The sequence below is a fragment of the Zea mays genome, chromosome 4 (assembly GCF_902167145.1).
Source record: "Zea mays cultivar B73 chromosome 4, Zm-B73-REFERENCE-NAM-5.0, whole genome shotgun sequence".
NCBI lineage: Eukaryota > Viridiplantae > Streptophyta > Magnoliopsida > Poales > Poaceae > Zea > Zea mays.
Window position 1 is genome coordinate 1,223,070 of NC_050099.1, and position 23,912 is coordinate 1,246,981.

The 23,912-nt window shown below is 47.7% G+C and overlaps 2 protein-coding genes across 3 annotated transcripts; both read left to right on the forward strand.

Moving 5' to 3' along the window:
* Positions 1–202: 202 nt before the first annotated feature.
* Positions 203–1,924, forward strand: LOC100382265 (RUBISCO activase1). The gene is made up of 3 exons (NM_001175017.1): positions 203–320; positions 397–881; positions 967–1,924. The coding sequence occupies exons 1-3, from the start codon at positions 270–272 to the stop codon at positions 1,820–1,822; spliced, it is 1,392 nt and encodes a 463-aa protein (NP_001168488.1). The 5' UTR covers positions 203–269; the 3' UTR covers positions 1,823–1,924.
* Positions 1,925–2,369: 445 nt separating this feature from the next.
* LOC541712 (RUBISCO activase 1) lies at positions 2,370–4,808 on the forward strand. Of its 2 annotated transcripts, XR_565011.3 has the most exons (4): positions 2,370–2,614; positions 2,783–3,288; positions 3,382–4,196; positions 4,309–4,808. XR_565011.3 is itself a non-coding variant. In NM_001111451.2 (3 exon segments), coding segments are annotated over 3 exon segments (1,302 nt in total). In that variant the 5' UTR covers positions 2,560–2,578; the 3' UTR covers positions 4,142–4,224.
* The last annotated feature ends 19,104 nt before the right edge of the window (positions 4,809–23,912 follow it).

Sequence of the window (23,912 nt, forward strand, 5' to 3'; positions counted from 1 at the left end):
ATTAGAATCTCTCGAGAAAACGGTGTTGCTAAACTAGACTTTAGAGAATAAATTTTAGAAGATGTTGCGGGAGACAGCCAAAAAGGACGGGAAAGATCTAGAGCATGCATTCATGCATCCATCGATCTGCAACTGCAACTATATATAACCGCGTGCGGCGGCAGCTTGCAATTGCATTGTGTTGAATCCTCATCGATCGTCAGCTAATATAATAGCATATATATACTCCGATCTCAGAATTGAAGCTCCGATCCATCCGTCGACCACCTATGGCTGCCGCTGCAGCTTTCTCCTCCACTTCCGTCGTCGCTGCTCTCGCGGTAAGTACTCTACAGAGCTAGGCAGCTAGCTGGTAGTAAGATCGACGAGACAGAGTCACTGAAGATATGTATGCAGGCGAGCGGCTTCCTCGGCAAGAAGCTCGTCACCAGCATCATCATCAGGAATAAGAAGAAGGGGTACGACTCCCTGCATGGCGCCACGACCACCATCAGAGTCAGAGCCATGGCGGTGAACAAGGAGACGGAGCAGGACAGGTGGAGGGGCCTGGCCTTGGACACCTCGGACGACCAGCAGGACATCACCAGGGGGAAGGGCCGCGTGGACCCGCTGTTCCAGGCGCCCATGGGGGACGGCACCCACGTCGCCGTGCTCAGCTCCTACGACTACATCAGCCAGGGGCTCAGGCACTACAGCTTGGACAACATGATGGATGGCTACTACATCGCTCCCGCGTTCATGGACAAGCTCGTTGTCCACATCGCCAAGAACTTCATGCCCCTGCCAAACATCAAGGTGCCCCTCATCCTGGGTATCTGGGGAGGCAAGGGCCAAGGGAAGTCCTTCCAATGTGAGCTTGTCTTGGCCAAGATGGGAATCAAGTAAGAATTATTAATATAATATATTAAGAAGCTACATGCATGCCTAGCATACGTACATACTGAATAGAAATTTAATAATACTTAGCCCCATCGTTATGAGCGCCGGCGAGCTGGAGAGCGGCAACGCCGGCGAGCCTGCGAAGCTGATCCGCCAGCGCTACCGCGAGGCGGCCGACATGATCAAGAAGGGCAAGATGTGCGTGCTGTTCATCAACGACCTGGACGCCGGCGCGGGGCGGATGGGCGGCACGACGCAGTACACGGTGAACAACCAGATGGTGAACGCGACGCTGATGAACATCGCCGACAACCCCACCAACGTGCAGCTCCCGGGGATGTACAACAAGGAGGAGAACCCCCGCGTGCCCATCATCGTCACGGGCAACGACTTCTCGACGCTGTATGCGCCGCTGATCCGCGACGGGCGCATGGACAAGTTCTACTGGGCTCCCACCCGCGAGGACCGCGTGGGCGTGTGCAAGGGCATCTTCCGCAGCGACGGCGTCCCCGACGAGGACGTGGTGAGGCTGGTGGACGCCTTCCCGGGCCAGTCCATCGACTTCTTCGGCGCCCTCCGCGCCAGGGTGTACGACGACGAGGTGCGGCGGTGGGTGGCCGAGACCGGCGTGGAGAACATCGCCAGGAGGCTCGTCAACTCCAAGGAGGGCCCGCCCACGTTCGAGCAGCCGAGGATGACGCTGGACAAGCTCATGGAGTACGGGCGCATGCTGGTGGAGGAGCAGGAGAACGTGAAGCGCGTGCAGCTGGCAGACAAGTACCTCAGCGAGGCGGCGCTGGGCGACGCAAACGACGACGACGACTTGTATGGCAAGGCGGCGCAGCATGTCCGCGTGCCCGTGCCGGAGGGGTGCACTGACCCCAAGGCCGGCAACTTCGACCCTACCGCCAGGAGCGACGACGGCAGCTGCGTGTACAACTAATATAATTGTCCAAACAATTTCTGTGGCACGTACTTAAGTTTGAGCCAGGATACAAACTTTGGCCGCTAATGGTTGCTGTCGCCGGTCAAGAGGGCGTTGGCTACTTGAGTTAGATTTTGGTTGTGTTTCATCCCCACGTACGTCCAGCAAAGAAAAATTGAAGCTAGTGCATGCATGGTTCGTCATCAAATGCATGGCCGGCCGGATACAAATTTGAACTGTAGCTATCGACGTACGCATGTATTAATTTATATCAGAGAAGACAAGGAACACAGATACATACATGTCGAAACAATCATTTTCTATGGCACTTGAGCTAGCTAGCATACAATTTTGTTTTAAATGAAATGAAACTGAAGACGATCGATCGAATTGAAGGTTGTGGTTCGTGAGCAATGCAATGCAGTTTCACAGAACGTTGCCAATGCAACAAGCCACCAAGAAAAGAGAAGTCTACTCGATCTTGCAATGATTAGGCTTGGATGATGCGTGGGGCCACGTACGTATGGACATCGAAGAACCCCATCCTCAGCGTGTGGCCTGAGGGTGATGGCAAAGCTGATCCACACATTGCGGCCCCCTTTCCCCCCTCAGAGACCCTGACCTCCCGAGCACAGCCAGCCACCGCGCAACGCCGGCCACCACCACCACCACCATACCTGCTAGCGCTAGCTCTCTTTATTTAACGCCGCCGTGTGCGTGCCTCGACGACCTCACTACTTTGAGCTGCAAGGTCCGAACTAAAAAGCACAAGAAATGGCGGCCGCCTTCTCCTCCACCGTCGGAGCTCCGGTGGGTGACCGCGCGTGTTAATTCCAAGCATCTGCTAGCTGCTCTGCTGCTAGTTCGGGATCTTCTTCTTCATGCATGCATTTCATGATCATATATGTATCTCCTTGAGACCTTCTTGACGGCATATATATGTATATGTACATGCATCATGCATCGACCGATCATCAGGCCTCCACCCCGACCAGGAGCAGCTTCCTCGGGAAGAAGCTCAACAAGCCGCAGGTGTCCGCGGCCGTGACCTACCATGGCAAGAGCTCCAGCAGCAACAGCAGGTTCAAGGCGATGGCTGCCAAGGAGGTGGACGAGACGAAGCAGACCGACGAGGACAGGTGGAAGGGCCTGGCCTACGACATCTCGGACGACCAGCAGGACATCACCAGGGGCAAGGGCCTCGTCGACAACCTCTTCCAGGCGCCTATGGGGGACGGCACCCACGTCGCCGTGCTCAGCTCCTACGACTACATCAGCCAGGGCCAAAAGTCTTACAACTTCGACAACATGATGGATGGCTTCTACATAGCCAAGGGCTTCATGGACAAGCTCGTCGTCCACCTCTCCAAGAACTTCATGACCCTGCCAAACATCAAGGTTCCCCTCATCCTGGGTATCTGGGGAGGCAAAGGCCAGGGAAAATCGTTCCAATGCGAGCTGGTCTTCGCCAAGATGGGCATCACGTACGTTAATTTATTTCGATTCGTCTATTATTATTGCCTTCGATAATATATACTAGCTAGTAGTAAATCATTCCAATGCATGCATGCATGCAGCCCCATCATGATGAGCGCCGGCGAGCTGGAGAGCGGCAACGCCGGAGAGCCCGCCAAGCTCATCAGGCAGCGCTACCGTGAGGCCTCCGACCTCATCAAGAAGGGCAAGATGTCCTGCCTCTTCATCAACGACCTCGACGCCGGCGCGGGTCGCATGGGCGGCACCACCCAGTACACGGTGAACAACCAGATGGTCAACGCCACCCTGATGAACATCGCCGACAACCCCACCAACGTGCAGCTCCCGGGGATGTACAACAAGGAGGACAACCCCCGCGTGCCCATCATCGTCACCGGCAACGACTTCTCCACGCTCTACGCGCCGCTCATCCGCGACGGCCGCATGGAGAAGTTCTACTGGGCGCCCACCCGCGAGGACCGCATCGGCGTCTGCAAGGGCATCTTCCGCACCGACGGCGTCGACGAGGAGCACGTCGTCCAGCTGGTCGACACCTTCCCTGGCCAGTCCATCGACTTCTTCGGCGCGCTGCGTGCCCGGGTCTACGACGACGAGGTCCGACGGTGGGTGAGCGAGACCGGCGTCGAGAACATCGCCAGGAAGCTCGTCAACTCCAAGGAGGGCCCGCCCACGTTCGAGCAGCCCAAGATAACGATCGAGAAGCTCTTGGAGTACGGACACATGCTGGTGGCGGAGCAGGAGAACGTCAAGCGTGTGCAGCTTGCTGACAAGTACCTCAACGAGGCTGCTCTTGGTGAAGCCAACGAGGACGCCATGAAGACTGGCTCCTTCTTCAAGTAGAAAGCAACTCTTTGCTATTGCTAGCTAGGCGCGAGGCCGGCATAGGATCGAGGAGGTGAATATATATATTACTTGGATAGTTTTGTAATATATATATATATATTACTGAACCAGGACATGCATACATATATTCGTCTATATAATGGATCATGTATATTTCATTTCAGGGCGCCACCAAAATGCATTGGAGCTAACGAACAGCGAGGGGCGATCATGGCAGCAGCTGCCACTACATCTTCTAAACTTGCCATTTTTATTATCCCTGATCCATGTATTACTCTTAATTTGTACGTACTACAATACGGGATCTGGCCAAGCGCGATATATAGCTGGGCATGCAAAGTTTTTGTCGATGTTTTTTTTTTGAAAGAAACAAGGTAGAAGGGCTAGCTGTGCTTGTTAAATTAAAAAGAAGGTGAGCCAAGACTAGCAGAACAAGGCTGTACAAAAAAAACTACACAAAGTGTGCCAAAGAAGAACTCTCAGTGTCGGCCTATATATCAAAATTGCCATATGTTTCACTCCTGCCATGATCCACACTCCGCTTTCATCTTTTATTTTCTGTATGTTGGGCTGTGTGTATGTGTTGGTGTTGGGCTTGGACCTTGTACTTAGGGGTGTTTGGTTCCTTCAGTCATATGTGTTTGCAACCTATATGAGTACCCTATCTGACGGAGTATCCCCGTGACACAACGAACATGTCTGGTGTCTTATGGACCTCTCCAAACACGATGTAGACCTCTACGAGTAATATATCCAGTGCCCCATTATGTGCTACTTCAATGCAATCCTGCGTGTCAAGTGTACTCTGATTTTCAGCCCTTTCTTCGGTACAGACGCTTCTCCTGTCCGATGCTTTATCTGGTGCTACACCAGACATGTCCGATGTTGCTCGGCAGCCTATTTTATTTTCTTCGTTTCTCTTTAATCAAGCTTTTTCTATCTTTTGTCTTGGACTCTTGCGTGATTTCGGTAGGTTTTTGGCATTTTTTCTAATATATTGTTTGAATTGTTGATCTTCTCGATCACCATGTTGCCTTTGTCTAAGTCCACACTACATCCTTTGAACTATATTCATAAACACTAGCAAACAACATAGTTCAAATGGTTACGTTGGTCATCAAAAACAATAATCCATTAATCAAATTAGCTAGGTTCATTTTCCTTACAACTACGAACATGCTTGTGAGGGAATCTTATGCTCATCCCTGCAGAAGATTTGCGAAGAGGAAATCTAGTTGAATAGTAGCTTGTTGGAGCGCCGCTCTATAGTTTGATTCTTATTAAACTATTATCATGGGCTTGCGTTCTGACATCAATTAGTGTGTGAATCACCTAGTTTGGACTCGCTATATCAAGGATGTAGGTTGCCGACAAGTAACCAAATCTCATGGATAAATATTGCGTCATCTCTTGCCCTGTGTGGTTTGCCCTCTAAATTATCCTTGCTAATTACATATAGTTGTTACTAGTTCATACATTTGTTATATATATGTTTTTTGTTTTATTTCCCTTGTTTGGAACATAGCTTGTCGTAGTCATCCATTTATTTCACAATATATTAGCTACTTTAGAGAAGTAGTCTAGAACAAAAATAGTGCAACTAATCGTTTGCGTACATTCTTTTATATTGGCTCTAGTTACATTTGTTAGATTTGTAGAGTGTTTTTATAGGCTATTCAACCCCACTCTAGCCATCTAGGTCCTTTCAAGTAGTACTAAAGCTAGAACACTAGTGTTTTTAGGCTTAACATTGTATGATAAAAAGATGGCTACTAATTTTGTAGGCAGAGTAATATCCTCATGTCGTGGTTTCGAAAACCATGAGACAATAAGATTTGTGTGTCGACAAGGGTGCTAGCGCGGACTCACTCTAAATGGTGAGCCACGAGGGGCTCGAAGGTGGATTTGAGAGAGGGGTTATACTGGTTCAGGCTTGCGCCCTAGTCTAGTGTAGTGCTGATCATAGTATTATTGCTTGGAGCATGTTACAGTTGAGTGCTTGTGTGTTGAAGATGGGGGTTGTCTTGTCCTTTTATAGTTCAAGAGTAGATTTTACACTGAGAACTTGCATTCTTCCCAGGAGAAGTTCGATCTATTGCCTTGGGTTGCCTTAGCCCTCCTAGCGTCGTCCATAGGGGGGTGCTGGCGATTCTTGATGTGGCATTCTGTCTTGTCTACCCGATGTTTTTGTCCCTGTAGCTTATCTGATGCCAACATAGTGGTACACGGCGGGTCCCGCAGAGTGGCCTCATGGTGAGGTTTAGGGTTGTATTTAGTACAACTTCATCATCTATCATGACCCTTGCGTCACCTATCGGTACGCGTTGGCATACAACTGGTATGGCGTACTATCCCGTTCTTTCAGGTAATCCGATCACTGTAGAGGCTCCGATGCTGAGGTACCTGTGAATGGGTTTAACTGGTCCCACCGGTGAACGGGGGCACATCTGAGAACGTATTGGGAGTCGTGTTTGATAGAGGCCCTTTGACATTGTTCCCCTGGTACAGACATGGTTTGGTGATGGTTTGTTTTATCGTACTGACGTTGCTCAGTGGTACTCAGTCAGCCCCCGCCCCCTCCCCTTGACCTGTGGGTCTGCTTGCTAGAGGGTTGGTCGGCAACTCCGTTTCGCCGAGTTACTCGGTAGGCAGATGGTCAACAACTCTATCTTGTCGTGTTGCTCGGCAAACGGGTTGGTAGGCAACTCCGCCTCGCCATGTTCCTCGGCGAGCGGGTTGGTCGACAACTCTGTCTTGTCGTGTTGCTCGGCGAGCGGGTTGGTCGACAATTCTGGCTCGCTGATTTGCTCGGTAGGCGGGTTGGTCAGCAACTCCGCCTCGCCGATTCGCTCGGTAGGCGGGTCGGTCGACAACTCCGCCTCGCCGATTCGCACCTGGTTCCTAGCTACCCGACAGCAGCCCCCCGAGCCTGTGTGTAACTCCTTGGAGTTGCGCAGAGGCTTTTCCTAAGTGGTTGTCTTTTTAGGTGCGCGCAAGCGCATCTGCTAGATGTAGCCCCCGAGCAATCGACGTGGATTACTTGAGGGTTTATGCAGTGTAAGGGGTGGACCCTTTTCTGTGGTGGTTCATCACGCACTGGGCATGGGCCCATTTGTTATTGCCTAGCTCGCTTTTAATAGCAAGGGCCTTTGGCACACATAAACGCATCTGCTAGATGTAGCCCCCGAGCTCCCGAGTAATCCATGTGGATTGCTTGGGGGTTATGCAGTGTAAGGGACGGACCCATTTTCTGTGGTGGTCCATCACACACTAGGCATGAGTCCATTTGTTATTGCCTAGCTCGCTTTTGCTAGCCAGGGCCTCGGGCGCGCGCAAACGCATCTGCTAGATGTAGCCCTCGAGCCCTCGAGTAATCCATGTGGATTGCTTGGGGGTTTATGAAGTGTAAGGGACGAACCCTTTTCTGCAATGGTCTTCACGCATCGGGTGTGAGACCATTTCGGTCGAAGCTAGGCATGGCTTCTGGTACTTGTTTCTTCGCTTGGCGGTATGATTCCTTTTGTGCGCGCATCTCCTTCGAGAAGGTTCCTTTGAAATCCTTGTGGGGGGGAGGGCCCCCTCCTCCAACCTAGTTGGTGCGTGGAGGGGGTCGTCGAGCTACGAACGGGTTATCCAAGTGAGATATGACAACCCTTCGACTGGGCGTAGTCTCGGCGAGTGGTCCGACTAGGGGGCTCGATCCGCTGGGCATCTTATCAAGTCCTTCCTTATGCAATCCTGTATCAGCCCTTTGGTCCGTGGCCACCCCGTCGGCCGAGTTTTCACGGGAGAATGTGAGGTACGATCTTGGACGTGGATTCGAGCAAATGACCTATGGGACGGTCACCTTGCCTGTGGCTCGCTAGGAGCATGCTCGGTCCATCCCTTGCTCTATGTGGGATTTTTGAATGCATTTTGATTTATCACCTAGCTATTTCGAGACAGTTACTATTGTGGTGCGGTAATAACGGGTAGCCATCATGATGTTACTTGGTGTGAGCGACCTGATGGGACGTGAAATGGTTCGTCTGTCATGTCGTGCTTGGGTTGCGTGGTGGTCTGGCTAACCTCCCCGGTCGTTACTATTGTACCTCTCGTGGCTTATCTTCCTGGTGCTCTACCCCAGGCGGCGAGGTCCTGCAAAACACATGGTCTCTTTGCTCTATACCCGTGGTTCCTCCATCGTTTGTTCGTGGTTGTCCCTGGCTTTGCATAAATAAAGGAAGAGTGTGCTCAAGGTCAGTTTACGCTTACCATACCCTTGCGTTATGCCTTTTGGAACCTCTCGTGTTGTTCTTCCTCCCTGTGTCGTTCCGACTTGCTCCCTATGTGTATGGCATCATTCCCAGCCAACTCAATCTGAGAGAGTCTCCTCCATGGCCTAGAGAAGAAAGGGTTCATTCCCCTGAAGGATGTTTCGAGGTGGAGATTGGATAGAGAGGGGAAAGTGCCATGTCCTGGGGATGATGAGGTGGTCATGCTCGCGTCCTTTTATGAGTGCGGGTTCGGCCTCCCCCTGCACCCCTTCATGCATGGGCTTCTTCATTACTATCAGTTGGAGGTGCAGAACCTTCATCACAATGTCATTCTTCACATAGTGTGTTTAATCATGCTAGGTGAGGTGTTCATGGGGATCGATCCGCATTGGGGGATGTGGCAATACCTCTTCAGTGTGCGAGTGTCCCCGGGCCGCGGCGACCAACTGAAAGGGAAATGTGCCCTTGGGCAATTTCTATAATGTTTTGGTGATTAAGTGACCAACACGTTTAATTAAGTTCTTATGTGCCAAATAAAGTGAGAAATGCAAATCAAGGCAAAAGGTATGTTTCTAGACTTGGTGAATTGTTTTATGTACTAACATGATTATCCAAGTGCGAGAAACAGTGACTAAAGAAGAAGAGAGAAAAAGGAAAAGACTTGGCTCTGTGCAGCCAATCTTCAGCTCGGTCTGGCACACCGGACTGTCCGGTGCTGCATCGAACAGTGTCCAGTGCGCCAGGCTGGTCCGCGGTGAACTCGCCGCTCTAGGGATTCGACGGCGGCGTACGACTATAATTCACCGGACTGTCCGGTGGAGCACCGGACTGTCCGGTGGGTCATCCGAGGCGAACTCGTTACTCTCGGGAATGAAGAAAGGCGACATGGTTAAAATTCACCGGACTGTCCGGTGGTGCACCGGACTGTCCGGTGAGCCAACGGTCGCCAGCGCCAACGGTCGGCCGCGAAATCAGCGGGCGACGCGTGGCAGCTCTAACGGTCAGAGGGGGGCACCGGACTGTCCGGTGCGCCAACGGGCCCGGAGCTGCAACGGTCGTCTGTGCCCGATTTGGAAGGAAATCGCGCACCGGACAGGCTACAGTAGCTGTTCGGTGGCGCACCGGACTGTCCGGTGCGCCACTCGACAGAAGGCAAGGATGGCCTTCCAAGTTTGCCTCCAACGGCTCCTAGCTACCTTGTGGCTATAAAAGGGACCCCTAGGCGCATGGAGGAATCATCTAAGCATTCACTAAGCATTCTAAGACTCTCACACTCCACATCCTCGCATTTGATCGATTGTGTTAGTGATTTGAGCTCCGTTCGAGTTGTGAACTCTCTGTGCTACATTTCGAGCTCAAGTCTTGGCTTGTGTGTGTGTGTGTGCTGCGGATTTGTGTGTTGTGTGTGTTGCTCTCCTAGCCTTACTCTTGTGCCTTCTTTGTGATCTTTATTGTAAGGGCGAGAGACTCCAACTTGTGGAGATTCCTCACAAATGGGCGAAAGACTATAAGGAAAAAAGTCGTGGTATTCAAGTTGATCATTGGATCACTTGAAAGGGTTTGAGTGCAACCCTCATCCATTGGGACGCTACAACATGGAAGTAGGCAAGTGTCACTTGGCCGAACCACGGGATAAAAATCGCGTGTCTCTTGTGTTGCTTTCTCTGTGATTGTTTTGTCCACAAGAACTCGCCTCAAAACTACTTAGTCGTACTAACACGTCTATAACTAAATTTTGTGGCTATTTAGTGTTTGATTTTACAGGATCACCTATTCACCCCCCTCTAGGTGCTCTCAATTGGTATCAGAGCTGTACTCTTCATTTAAGGGACTAACCGCCCAAAGAGATGGATCCTAAAGGAAAGGGGATGGTGGTCAACGACAAGGAAAAGGAGTCTGTCTTCAACGAGCCAAGAGACGACAAGCCTACTAACTCAGGCTCGAGTCAAAAGAAGAGAGACGGGAAGAAGAAGAGGCGCATCAAGAAGATCATCTACTACGACAGCGATGCCTCATCTTCTTCACCACACGACGAAGACGACGACTCTTCAAAAAAAGAAAACGGTTAATCAAAACTATTCATTTGATTATTCTCGTATTCCATTTAATTCAAATGCTCATTTGCTATCAATTCCACTTGGGAAACCTCCACACTTTGATGGAGAAGGCTACTCTTTCTGGAGTCATAAAATGCGTAGTCATTTATTTTCTCTCCATCCTAGTATCTGGGAGATTGTTGAAAACAGAATGCATTTTGATAGTACTGACAATCCCATTTTCATAAATGAGCAAATTCATAAAAATGCACAAGCTACTACTGTCTTGCTAGCTTCACTTTGCAGGGATGAATATAATAAGGTGAGCGGCTTAGACAACGCCAAGCAAATCTGGGACACCCTCAAGATATCTCATGAGGGAAACGACGCCATCATGATCACCAAAATGGAGCTGGTGGAAGGCGAGCTGGGGAGATTCGCGATGATCATGGGAGAGGAGCCAACTCAGACTTACAACAGGCTCAAGACTCTGGTCAACAAGATCTGAAGCTATGGAAGCACAAGATGGACAGATCATGATGTCGTCCGACTCATGCTAAGGTCATTTAATGTAATTGACCCCCATCTTGTCAATCTTATTCGTGAGAATCCCAGGTACACCAAGATGACGCCCGAGGAGATTCTTGGAATATTTGTGAGCGGACGCATGATGGTGAAGGAGGCTCGATACGTGGACGATGCTCTAAATGGTCCACTTCCCGTCTACGAGCCTCAACCTGTTGCTCTTAAGGCAAACAGTAGCAGGGAGGCACTTCCAAGCAAGGTGGCACAAGTGGAGGCTGTTGGCCTCAACGAGGATGAGATGGCGCTTATCATCAAGCGCTTCAAGACCGCGCTTAAAGGACACAAGGAGTACCCCAACAAGAACAAAACAAGGGGAAAGCGCTCCTGCTTTAAATGCGGTAAGACTGGTCACTTTATTGCAAATTATTCCGATAATGATAGTGACCAGGGACAAGAAAAGAGCGGGAAGAAGGAGAAAAAGAAGAACTACAAGAAGGCAAAGGGCGAGGCGCACCTTGGAAAGGAATGGGACTCGGACTGCTCCTCCTCCGACTCTGATGACGAAGGACTCGCTGCCTCGGCCTTCAACAAATCCTCACTCTTCCCTAACAAACGCCATACATGTCTTATGGCCAAGGAGAAAAAGGTACGTGCTCGGGACACACCCAAGTACACTTCATCTAGTGATGAAGAATCCTCCGATGATGAAGTAGATTACACTAGTTTATTTAAAGGTTTAGATAGAGCCAAAGTAGAGAAAATTAATGAATTAATTGATGCTCTAAATAAAAAAGATAGATTGCTAGAGAAGCAATAAGATATTTTGTATGAAGAACATGACAAATTTATTAGTGTTCAAAAATCTCTTGCTCTAGAAATTAAAAGAAATGAAATGCTATCCTCTGAGTTGTCTGCTTGCCATGAATCTGTTTCTAGTTTAAGGAGTTTAAATGATGAATTAAATGCTAAGCTAGAGGAAGTTAATAAATCTAGTTCATGTGTAGAGCATGTTGTTATTTGTAATAGATGTAAGGATTTTGATGTTGATGCCTGTAATGAACATATTGCTTCCATTACTAAATTAAATGATGTGGTGGCAAGTCTTAATGCTCAACTTAAGACTTGCAAAATTAAGTTTGATAAATTAAAATTTGCTAGGGATGCCTACACTATTGGTAGACATCCCTCTATTAAGGATGGACTTGGTTTTCGAAAGGAAACCAAGAACTTAACAAGCCAAAAGGCTCCCATTCTCAACAAGGAGAAAGGGAAGGCCCCCATGGCTAGTAGTTCTAAAAAATGTCATGCCTACATTTATGATAGAAAATTTTCTAGGAATGCTTATAATGATAGAGACTATGATCATGCTATGATTGCTTCTAGCTCTACTTTTATGCATGGTAGAAATAGGCCTAGGCGCAATCATGTTGTGTCTCATGCGCCTAGGAGGAATAATGTTGTGTCTCATATGCCTAGAAAAATGTGCAATGAACCCACTACTGTTTTTCATGCTTGCAACACTTCTTTTGTTATTTCATGTAAGAATGCAAAAGTAGTGGCAAGGAAGTTGGGATCCAAATGCAAGGGAGACCAAACATGCATATGGGTTCCAAAAAATATTTTTACTAACCTTGTAGTACCCAACAAGAGTTGGGTACCTAAAACCCAAGCTTAAATTCCTTGCAGGTTTATGCATCCGGGGGCTCAAGCTGGATTATCGACAGCGGATGCACAAACCATATGACGGAGGAGAAGAAGATGTTCACCTCCTATGTCAAGAACAAGGATTCCCAGGATACGATCATCTTTGGAGATGGGAACCAAGGCAAGGTCAAAGGCTTGGTCAAGATAGCCATCACCAACGAGCACTCCAAATCGAATGTATTTCTAGTAGAGTCGCTTGGTTACAACCTTCTGTCTGTAAGTCAATTGTGTCACATGGGTTACAATTGTCTTTTTACAAATGTTGATGTATCTGTCTTTAGAAGGAGTGATGGTTCATTAGCTTTTAATGGTGTATTAGATGGCAAACTCTACTTAGTTGATTTTTCAAAAGAGGAGGTCGATCTAGATGCATGCTTAATAGCTAAGACTAGTATGGACTGGCTATGGCATCGTCATCTAGCACATGTTGGGATGAAGAACCTTCATAAACTTCTAAAGGGAGAACATGTGTTAGGACTAACCAATGTTTGTTTCGAGAAAGATAGGCCTTGTGCAGCATGTCAGGCAGGGAAACAGGTGGGAAGCACTCATCATAGCAAGAATGTGATGACAACATCAAGACCACTGGAGCTTCTTCACATGGACCTCTTCATACCCGTTGCCTACCTTAGCATTGGGGGAAGTAAGTATGGTCTTATAATTGTTGATGATTTTTCCCGCTTCACTTGGGTGTTCTTTTTGCAGGATAAATTAGAAACCCAAGGGACCCTAAAGCGCTTTCTAAGGAGGGCTTAAAACGAATTTGAGATAAAGGTGAAAAAGATAAGGAGCGACAACGGGTCCGAGTTCAAGAATCTGCAAGTTGAGGAATATCTTGAGGAAGAAGGCGTCAAGCACGAGTTCTCCGCTCCCTACACACCACAGCAAAATGGTGTGGTAGAGAGGAAGAATAGGAAGCTTATCGACATGGCGAGAACGATGCTTGGAGAGTTCAAGACGCCCGAGCGGTTTTGGTCGGAAGCTGTGAACACAGCTTGCCACGCCATAAACCGGCTCTATCTGCATCGCCTTCTCAAGAAGACCTACGAACTCCTTACCGGTAACAAACCTAATGTCTCCTACTTTCGTGTATTTGGGAGCAAATGTTACATTCTAGTGAAGAAAGGTAGACATTCTAAATTTGCTCCCAAGGCAGTAGAAGGGTTTTTACTAGGGTATGACTCAAATACAAAGGCGTATAGAGTCTTCAACAAATCATCGGGTTTGGTTGAAGTCTCTAGCGATGTTGTATTTGATGAGACTAATGGCTCTCCAAGAGAGCAAGTTGATCTTGATGACATAGATGAAGATGATGTTCCAACGGTCACAATGCGCACGATGGCGATTGGTGATGTGCGACCACAGGAACAACAGGAGCAAGATCAGCCATCTTCCTCCACAATGGTGCATCCTCCAACTCAAGACGGTGAACAAGTACCTCAAGAAGAGGGACAAGATCAAGGGGGAGCACGGGAAGAACAAGTGATGGAGGAAGAAGCACCACGTGCCCCTCCAACTCAAGTCCGAGCAACGATCCAACGACATCACCACGTTGACCAGATTCGGGGTGACATAAGCAAGGGAGTAACTACTCGCTCAAGATTAGCTAACTTTTGTGAGCATTACTCGTTTGTCTCTTCTATTGAGCCTTTTAGGGTAGAAAAGGCCTTGCAGGATCCGGATTGGGTGTTGGCCATGCAGGAAGAACTCAACAACTTCAAGAGAAATGAAGTTTGGAGCCTGGTGCCACGTCCAAAGCAAAATGTTGTGGGAACCAAGTGGGTGTTCCGCAACAAGCAAGACGAGCACGGGGTGGTGACAAGAAACAAGGCTCGACTTGTGGCAAAAGGTTATGCCCAAGTCGCATGTTTGGATTTTGAGGAGACTTTTGCTCCTATGGCTAGGCTAGAGTCTATTCAAATTTTATTAGCATATGCCGCTCACCACTCTTTTAGGCTATTTCAAATGGATGTGAAGAGCGCTTTCCTCAATGGGCCAATAAAGGAGGAGGTATACGTGGAACAACCCCTGGCTTTGAGGATGATAGGTACCCCGACCATGTGTTCAAGCTCTCTAAGGCGCTCTATGGACTTAAGCAAGCCCCAAGAGCATGGTATGAATGCCTTAGAGATTTCTTAATTGCTAATGCCTTCAAGGTTGGGAAAGTCGATCCCACTCTTTTTACAAAGACTTGTGATGGTGATCTTTTTGTGTGCCAAATTTATGTCGATGACATAATATTTGGTTCTACTAATCAAAAGTCTTGTGAGGAGTTTAGCAGGGTGATGACACAAAAGTTTGAGATGTCGATGATGGGCGAGTTGACCTACTTCCTTGGGTTCCAAGTAAAGCAACTCATGAACGACACCTTCATCTCCCAAACGAAGTACACACAAGATCTTCTCAAACGGTTTGGGATGAAAGACGCCAAGCCCGCGAAGACACCGATGGGAACCGACGGGCATGTTGACCTCAACAAAGGAGGTAAGTCCGTTGATCAAAAGGCATACCGGACTATGATAGGTGCTAGTAGACCGGACATTATGCTAAGTGTATGCATGTGTTCTAGATATCAATCCGACCCCAAGGAATGTCACCTTGTGGCCGTTAAGCGAATTCTTAGATATTTAGTTTCTACTCCTTGCTTCGGGATCTGGTATCCAAAGGGGTCTACCTTTGACTTGATTGGATACTCAGACTCCGATTATGCCGGGTGCAAGGTTGATAGGAAGAGCACATCAGGGACGTGCCAATTTTTAGGAAGGTCCCTGGTGTCCTGGAGCTCTAAGAAACAAACATCTGTTGCCCTATCCACCGCTAAGGCCGAGTATGTTGCCGCAGGACAATGTTGCGTGCAACTACTTTGGATGAGGCAAATCCTCCGGGACTTTGGCTACAATCTGAGCAAAGTCCCACTCCTATGTGACAATGAGAGTGCAATCCGCATGGCGGATAATCCTGTTGAACACAGCCGCACTAAGCACATAGACATCCGGCATCACTTCCTGAGAGACCACCAGCAAAAGGGAGATATCGAGGTGTACCATATTAGCACCGAGAACCAGCTAGCCGATAACTTTACCAAGCAGTTGGATGAGAAAACTTTTTGCAGGTTGCGTAGTGAGCTAAATGTCTTAGATTCGCGTAACTTGGATTGATCTATAGCTTACATGTGTTCTATGCCTTTGATCATGTTACTTTATGCATTTAAATCCATTCCTGATCCCCGGACCTCACAAGTCCATTAGCAAGTGATGCACATATTAAGGGGGAGATGTGCTACAACTTGACCTTTTGAGAATAACCTGGTTGTTTGAGTATACTTGATATAGTCTAAGAGGTGCATTGAAAGGGAAATGTGGACTTGGACGATGCAAAGACTTCCACTACACTCCGATATTAGTGTAATTAATTCCAAGTTCATACTTATGCTCTTATTGCCTTTTGCTCTTAATTGACATTTTTGGTGAGGCAATGGGGTTAAAGGGCCAAAAATGATCTCGTTTTGGTGCTTAATGCCAAAGGGGGAGAAATTAAGGCCAAAGCAACTGGATCAGCCAACCACTTGAGAATTTTGAAAATAGTAGAGTTAGAATTTGTGATTTCTCTAAAAATACTCTTATTGCAAAATTTGGTCTCTTATGGGGGAGAATTTTGATTATGGGAAAAAGGGGGAGTTTTTGGTACTTGATCAATCCTTCTCTTGGAATATCTCTCGATTTGCCCAAACAAGTGTGTTTGACTTAGAGATAGGAAAAAGAATTTGATTTGCAAAAACAAACCAAGTGGTGGCAAAGAATGATCCAAATATGTCAAATCTTGTGCAAAAATGATTTGCTCCTAAGCTGCATTGATGTTGCACTTATTTTGGTAGCTTTTTTGATGTGTTGGTATAAATCACCAAAAAGGGGGAGATTGAAAGGGAAATGAGCCCTTGGGCAATTTCTATAATGTTTTGGTGATTAAGTGCCCAACACGTTTAATTAAGTTCTTATGTGCCAAATAAAGTGAGAAGTGCAAATCAAGGCAAAAGGTATGTTTCTAGACTTGGTGAATTGTTTTATGTACTAACATGATTATCCAAGTGCGAGAAACAGTGACTAAAGAAGAAAAGAGAAAAAGGAAAAGACTTAGCTCTATGCAGCCAAACTTCAGCTCGGTCTGGCATACCGGACTGTCCGGTGGTGCACCGGACAGTGTCCGGTGCGCCAGGCTGGTCCGCGGTGAACTTGCCGCTCTAGGGATTCAACGGCGGCGTACGGCTATAATTCACCGGACTGTCCGGTGGGTCATCTGAGGCAAACTCGTTACTCTCGGAAATGAAGAAAGGCGACGTGGTTAAAATTCACCGGACTGTCTGGTGGTGCACCGGACTGTCCGGTGAGCCAACGGTCGGCCGCGAAATCTGCGGGCGACGCGTGGCAGCTCCAACGGTCGGCGGGGGGCACCAGACTGTTCGATGCGCCAACGGGCCCGGAGCTGCAACGGTCGTCTGTGCCCAATTTGGAAGGAAATCGTGCACCGGACAGGCTAGAGTAGCTGTCCGGTGCGCCACTCGACAGAAGGCAAGGATGGTGAGAGCACCTAGAGGGGGAGTGAATAGTGTTGGGAATAGTCCCACATTGTGTGGTGAGGGTGGGAAAGCATGGTTTATATGGTTGAGGGTGCAACCCCTAACAGGCTAGCTTTTTGGGGGAGTGTTGGCCCAAGAGACCTAAAGCCCGCTGCTATATGTGCGGGCGCGTGTGTCGCAGACCGATAGCCTGGGTGGGCGCGCCGTGTGTGTGGGCGGCCCCGACGGACATGCCATGTGTCGGCGGTCTGGTTCCAACAAATAGGTGATCCTGTAAAATTCAACAACTAATAGCCACAAATCTTGGTTATATAAAAGTTAGTGCGACTAAGTAGTTGCGAAGCGAGTTCTTGTGGCCAAGACAATCACAAAGAGATCAACACAAGAGTGAAAGGGAAATGTGCCTTTGGGCCATTTCTAAGTATTTTGGTGATTGAGTGCAAACACAAGTGCTTAAATGTGAAAATATGCCCATGGATGAACAAAGTGCAAATCACAAGTTAAGGTATGTTTCTAAGCCTTAGTACATTGGTTTTGTGTACTAATATTCTTGTCTAAGTGTTAGAAACAGGAAGAAGAAGAGGAGTGGAGGGCTGCTTCGGGCTGGGGCACCGGACTGTCCGGTGTGCACCGGACAGTGTCCGGTGCGCCAGACCAGCGCGGAGCAAACCAGCCGCTCTCGGGTTTTTCTCCGGCGACTTCGGCTAAAATTCACCGGACTGTCCGGTGTGCACCGGACTGTCCGGTGAGCCAACGGTCGGCCGGGCCAACGGTCGGCCGCGTGATCGGCACGCGACACGTGGCCGAGCCAACGGTCGGAAGGAGGCACCGGACTGTCCGGTGTGCACCGGACTGTCCGGTGCGCCAGATCTGCAACGGTCGGCAACGGTCGGCTGCGCTGTTTATGGAAATAAATCGGGCACCGGACAGTGTCCGGTGTGCACCGGACTGTCCGGTGCGCCCGACGGCAGAAGGCAAGGATAGCCTTCCAGATGTGTTCTCAACGGCTCCTAGCTGCCTTGGGGCTATAAAAGGGACCCCTAGGCGCATGGAGGAGGACACCAAGCATTCCTACAACACTCCTAAACATCAAGACATCGATCTCGCGCATTTGTTTCATTGTGATAGCATATAGAGCTCTTGTGGAGTTGTGAACTCTTTGAGTTGTGTTGCGAGCTCTTGTTGCGACTTGTGTGCGTGCTGTTGCTCTGATCTTTTGAAGTCTTGTGTGTGTTGCTCATCCCCTTACTTACTCCGTGATTCTCTGTGAACATCTTTTGTAAGGGCGAGAGGCTCCAAGTTGTGGAGATTCCTCGCAAACGGGATTGAGAAAAGAAAAGCAAGAACACCGTGGTATTCAAGTTGATCATTGGATCACTTGAGAGGAGTTGAGTGCAACTCTCGTCCATTGGGACGCCACAACGTGGAGTAGGCAAGTTTTTGTACTTGGCCGAACCACGGGATAACCACCGTGTCATCTCTGTGATTGATTTCTTGTGGTTATTGTGTTTTGACTCCTATCTAGCCACCTGGCCATACTTGTGCTAACACTTAACAAGTTTTTGTGGCTTAAGTTTTGAAGTTTTACAGGATCACCTATTCACCCCCCCTCTAGGTGCTCTCAATTGGTATCAGAACCGTTCTCTTCAAAGAAAGGGACTAACCGCCCGAAGAGATGGATCCTAAGGGGAAGGGAATCGTGATCAACGACAAGGAAAAGGAGTCCTTCGTCAACGAGCCAAAGGATGACAAGTCCAACGACTTGGGCTCAGGCTATAAACGAAAAGATGGGAAGAAGAAGAAGACAAGGCGCATCAAGGAGATTGTCTACTACGACAGCGACGAATCTTCCTCTTCCCAAAAGGACGACGACAACGACTACAGGAAGACGGTTAATTCAAACTTTTCATTTGATTATTCTCGTATTCCACATAGTTCGAATTCGCATTTGCTTTCCATTCCTCTTGGCAAACCTCCACACTTCGATGGGGAGGACTACGGATTTTGGAGTCACAAAATGCGTAGTCACCTATTCTCTCTCCATCCAAGCATATGGGAGATTGTAGAGAATGGAATGAAATTTGATAGCTCGGATAGCCCTATGCTTATAAATGAACAAATCCATAGAAATGCACAAGCTACTACTGTTCTCTTAGCATCTTTGTGCAGGGAAGAATACAATAAGGTGAGCGGCTTGGACAATGCCAAGCAGATATGGGACACCCTCAAAATCTCTCACGAGGGCAACGACGTCACCATGCTCACCAAGATGGAGTTGGTGGAAGGCAAACTTGGGAGATTCGCTATGATAAGGGGAGAGGAGCCAACCCAAACATACAACCGGCTCAAGACCCTTGTCAACAAGATAAGGAGCTATGGAAGCACGCGATGGACGGACCATGACGTCGTCCGCCTAATGCTAAGGTCCTTTACCGTTCTTGATCCTCATTTGGTGAATAATATTCGTGAGAATCCCAGGTACACCAAAATGTCGCCCGAAGAAATTCTTGGAAAATTTGTAAGCGGGCGGATGATGATCAAGGAGGCAAGGTACGTCGATGACGCGTTGAACGGTCCAATTCACGAGCCTCAACCCATTGCTCTCAAGACATCGAGAAGCAAGGAGGCACTACCAAGCAAGGTGGCGCAAATTGAGGCGGCCGGACTTAATGATGAAGAAATGGCTCTCATCATTAAGCGCTTCAAGACGGCGTTAAGGGGTCGCAAGGAGCATCCCAACAAGACCAAGACGAAGGGGAAGCGCTCATGCTTCAAGTGTGGTAAGATTGGTCACTTTATCGCTAATTGTCCCGATAATGATAGTGACCAGGAAAAGAAGAGTGGAAAATGGGAAAAGAAGAAGAATTACAAGAAGGCAAAGGGCGAGGCTCATATTGGAAAGGAGTGGGATTCGGATTGCTCCTCGTCCGACTCCGACAACGAAGGACTCGCCGCCACCGCCTTCAACAAGTCATCCCTCTTCCCCAACGAGCATCACACGTGCCTCATGGCTAAGGAGAAGAAAGTAAGTACTCGAAACTCTACTTATGCTTCTTCTAGTGAGGATGAGTCTAGTGATGATGAAATAGACTATTCATGCTTATTTAAAGGTTTAGATAGATCTAAGATTGACAAAATTAATGAATTGATTGATGCTTTAAATGATAAGAATAGGCTACTAGAAAAGCAAGAGGATCTCTTGTACGAAGAACATGATAAGTTTGTAGAGACTCAAAAATCCCTTGCATTAGAAATTAAGAGAAATGAAATGCTTGCTTGTGAATTGTCCACATGCCATGATTCAATTTCTAAATTAAAGAGCATTAATGATGACTTAAATGCTAAACTAGTAGAAGCACAAAAATCCAACTCTTGTGTTGAACATGTTGAAATTTGCACTAGGTGTAAGAATGTTGATATTAATGCTTGTAGTGATCACTTGGTTTCAATTTCTAAATTGAATGATGAAGTGGCTAGTCTTAATGCTCAACTTAAGGCTAGCAAAAACGAATTTGATAAGCTAAAATTTGCAAGGGATGCCTACACTATTGGTAGACACCCCTCAATTAAGGATGGACTTGGCTTCAAAAGGGAAGCCAAGAACTTAACAAGCCATAAGGCTCCCATTCCCGCTAAGGAGAAAGGGAAGGCCCCTATGGCTACTAGTGCTAAAAAGAACCATGCCTTTTTGTATCATGATAGGAAAAATTCTAGAAATGTTTTTAGAAGTTATGATGCTTTTGATTCACATGCCTATGATTCTTATGCCATGACTGCTTCTAGTTCTTCCTATATGCATGGTAGAAATATGACTAGGAGAAATGCTATTCATCATGTGCCTAGAAAGAATACTATTCATGCTCCTAGGAAAGTAGTAAATGAACCTTCTACAATTTATTGTACTTTAAATGCTTCCTTTGCTATTTGTAGAAAGGATAGGAAGATAGTTGCTAGGAAGTTAGGGGCAAAATGCAAGGGAGACAAAACTTGCATTTGGGTCCCTAAGAATATTTGTGCTAACCTTGTAGGACCCAACAAGAGTTGGGTACCTAAGTCCCAAGCCTAAATTTGCCTTGCAGGTTTATGCATCCGGGGGTTCAAGCTGGATTATTGATAGCGGATGCACAAACCATATGACGGGGGAGAAGAAGATGTTCACCTCCTACGTCAAGAATAAGGATTCCCAAGATTCAATTATATTCGGTGATGGGAATCAAGGCAAGGTAAAAGGATTAGGTAAAATTGCAATCTCAAATGAGCACTCAATTTCCAATGTGTTTTTAGTTGAGTCCTTGGGATATAATTTGCTATCTGTTAGTCAATTATGCAACATGGGGTATAACTGTCTATTTACAAATATAGATGTGTCTGTCTTTAGAAGAAGTGATGGTTCACTAGCTTTTAAGGGTGTATTAGACGGCAAACTTTATTTAGTTGATTTTGCAAAAGAGGAGGCCGGTCTAGATGCATGCTTAATAGCTAAGACTAGCATGGGCTGGCTGTGGCATCGCCGCTTAGCACATGTGGGGATGAAGAACCTTCACAAGCTTCTAAAGGGAGAACACGTGATAGGTTTGACTAACGTACAATTCGAAAAAGATAGACCTTGTGCAGCTTGTCAAGCAGGTAAACAAGTTGGAGGAGCACATCACAGCAAGAATGTGATGACCACTTCAAGACCCCTGGAGCTGCTGCATATGGACCTCTTCGGACCCGTCGCCTATCTGAGCATAGGAGGGAGTAAGTATGGTCTAGTTATTGTTGATGACTTTTCCCGCTTCACTTGGGTGTTCTTTTTGCAGGATAAGTCTGAAACCCAAGGGACCCTCAAGCGCTTCCTCAGGAGAGCTCAAAATGAGTTTGAGCTCAAGGTGAAGAAGATAAGAAGCGACAACGGGTCCGAGTTCAAGAACCTTCAAGTGGAAGAGTTCCTTGAGGAGGAAGGGATCAAGCATGAGTTCTCCGCTCCCTACACACCACAGCAAAATGGTGTGGTAGAGAGGAAGAACAGGACGCTAATCGACATGGCAAGGACTATGCTTGGTGAGTTCAAGACCCCCGAGCGGTTTTGGTCGGAAGCCGTGAACACGGCTTGCCACGCCATCAACAGGGTCTACCTTCACCGCCTCCTCAAGAAGACGTCGTATGAGCTTCTAACCGGTAACAAACCCAATGTATCTTACTTTCGTGTATTTGGGAGCAAGTGCTACATTCTAGTGAAGAAGGGTAGAAATTCTAAGTTTGCTCCCAAAGCTGTAGAAGGGTTTTTATTAGGTTATGACTCAAATACAAAGGCGTATAGAGTCTTCAACAAATCATCGGGTTTGGTTGAAGTCTCTAGCGACGTTGTATTTGATGAGACTAATGGCTCTCCAAGAGAGCAAGTTGTTGATTGTGATGATATAGATGAAGAAGATGTTCCGACGGCCGCTATACGGACCATGGCGATTGGAGAAGTACAGCCACAGGAACAAGATGAACGAGATCAACCTTCTTCCTCAACTATGGTGCATCCCCCAACCGAAGATGACGAACAGGTACCTCAAGTGGAGGCGCTTGATCAAGGGGGAGCACAAGATGATCAAGTGATGGAGGAAGAAGCGCAACCGGCACCTCCAACCCAAGTTCGAGCGATGATTCAAAGGGATCATCCCGTCGATCAAATTCTGGGTGACATTAGCAAGGGAGTAACTACTCGATCTCGATTAGTTAATTTTTGTGAGCATTACTCCTTTGTCTCTTCTATTGAGCCTTTCAGGGTAGAGGAGGCCTTGCTAGATCCGGATTGGGTATTGGCCATGCAGGAGGAGCTCAACAACTTCAAGCGCAATGAAGTTTGGACACTGGTGCCTCGTCCGAAGCAAAATGTTGTGGGAACCAAGTGGGTGTTCCGCAACAAACAGGACAAGCACGGGGTGGTGACGAGAAACAAGGCTCGACTTGTGGCAAAAGGTTATGCCCAAGTCGCAGGTTTGGATTTCGAGGAGACTTTTGCTCCTGTGGCTAGGCTAGAGTCAATTCGAATCTTGCTAGCATATGCCGCTCACCATTCTTTCAGGTTGTACCAAATGGATGTGAAGAGCGCTTTCCTCAACGGGCCAATCAAGGAGGAAGTGTACGTAGAGCAACCCCCTGGCTTCGAGGATGATCGGTTCCCCGACCATGTGTGTAAGCTCTCTAAGGCGCTCTATGGACTTAAGCAAGCCCCAAGAGCATGGTATGAATGCCTTAGAGATTTCTTAGTTGCTAATGCTTTCAAGGTTGGGAAAGCCGATCCAACTCTTTTTACTAAGACTTATAATGGTGATTTGTTTGTGTGCCAAATTTATGTCGATGACATAATATTTGGTTCTACTAACCAAAAGTCTTGTGAAGAGTTTAGCAGGGTGATGACGCAGAAATTCGAGATGTCGATGATGGGCGAGTTGAACTACTTCCTTGGGTTCCAAGTGAAGCAACTCAAGGATGGCACCTTCATCTCCCAAACGAAGTACACGCAAGACTTGCTAAAGAGGTTTGGGATGAAGGACACCAAGCCCGCAAAGACGCCGATGGGAACCGACGGACACACAGACCTCAACAAAGGAGGTAAGTCCGTTGATCAAAAGGCATATCGGTCAATGATAGGGTCTTTACTTTATCTATGTGCTAGTAGACCGGATATTATGCTTAGC

What these genes read in the sequence shown, in the direction of transcription:
- LOC100382265 (NM_001175017.1), top strand. Translation starts at nt 270, where the DNA reads ATGGCTGCCGCTGCAGCTTTCTCCTCCACTTCCGTCGTCGCTGCTCTC. An exon ending in CCGTCGTCGCTGCTCTCGCG is followed by an intron (nt 321 to 396) that starts GTAAGTACTCTA and finishes ATATGTATGCAG; the next exon opens with GCGAGCGGCTTCCTCGGCAA. An exon ending in TTGGCCAAGATGGGAATCAA is followed by an intron (nt 882 to 966) that starts GTAAGAATTATT and finishes AATAATACTTAG; the next exon opens with CCCCATCGTTATGAGCGCCG.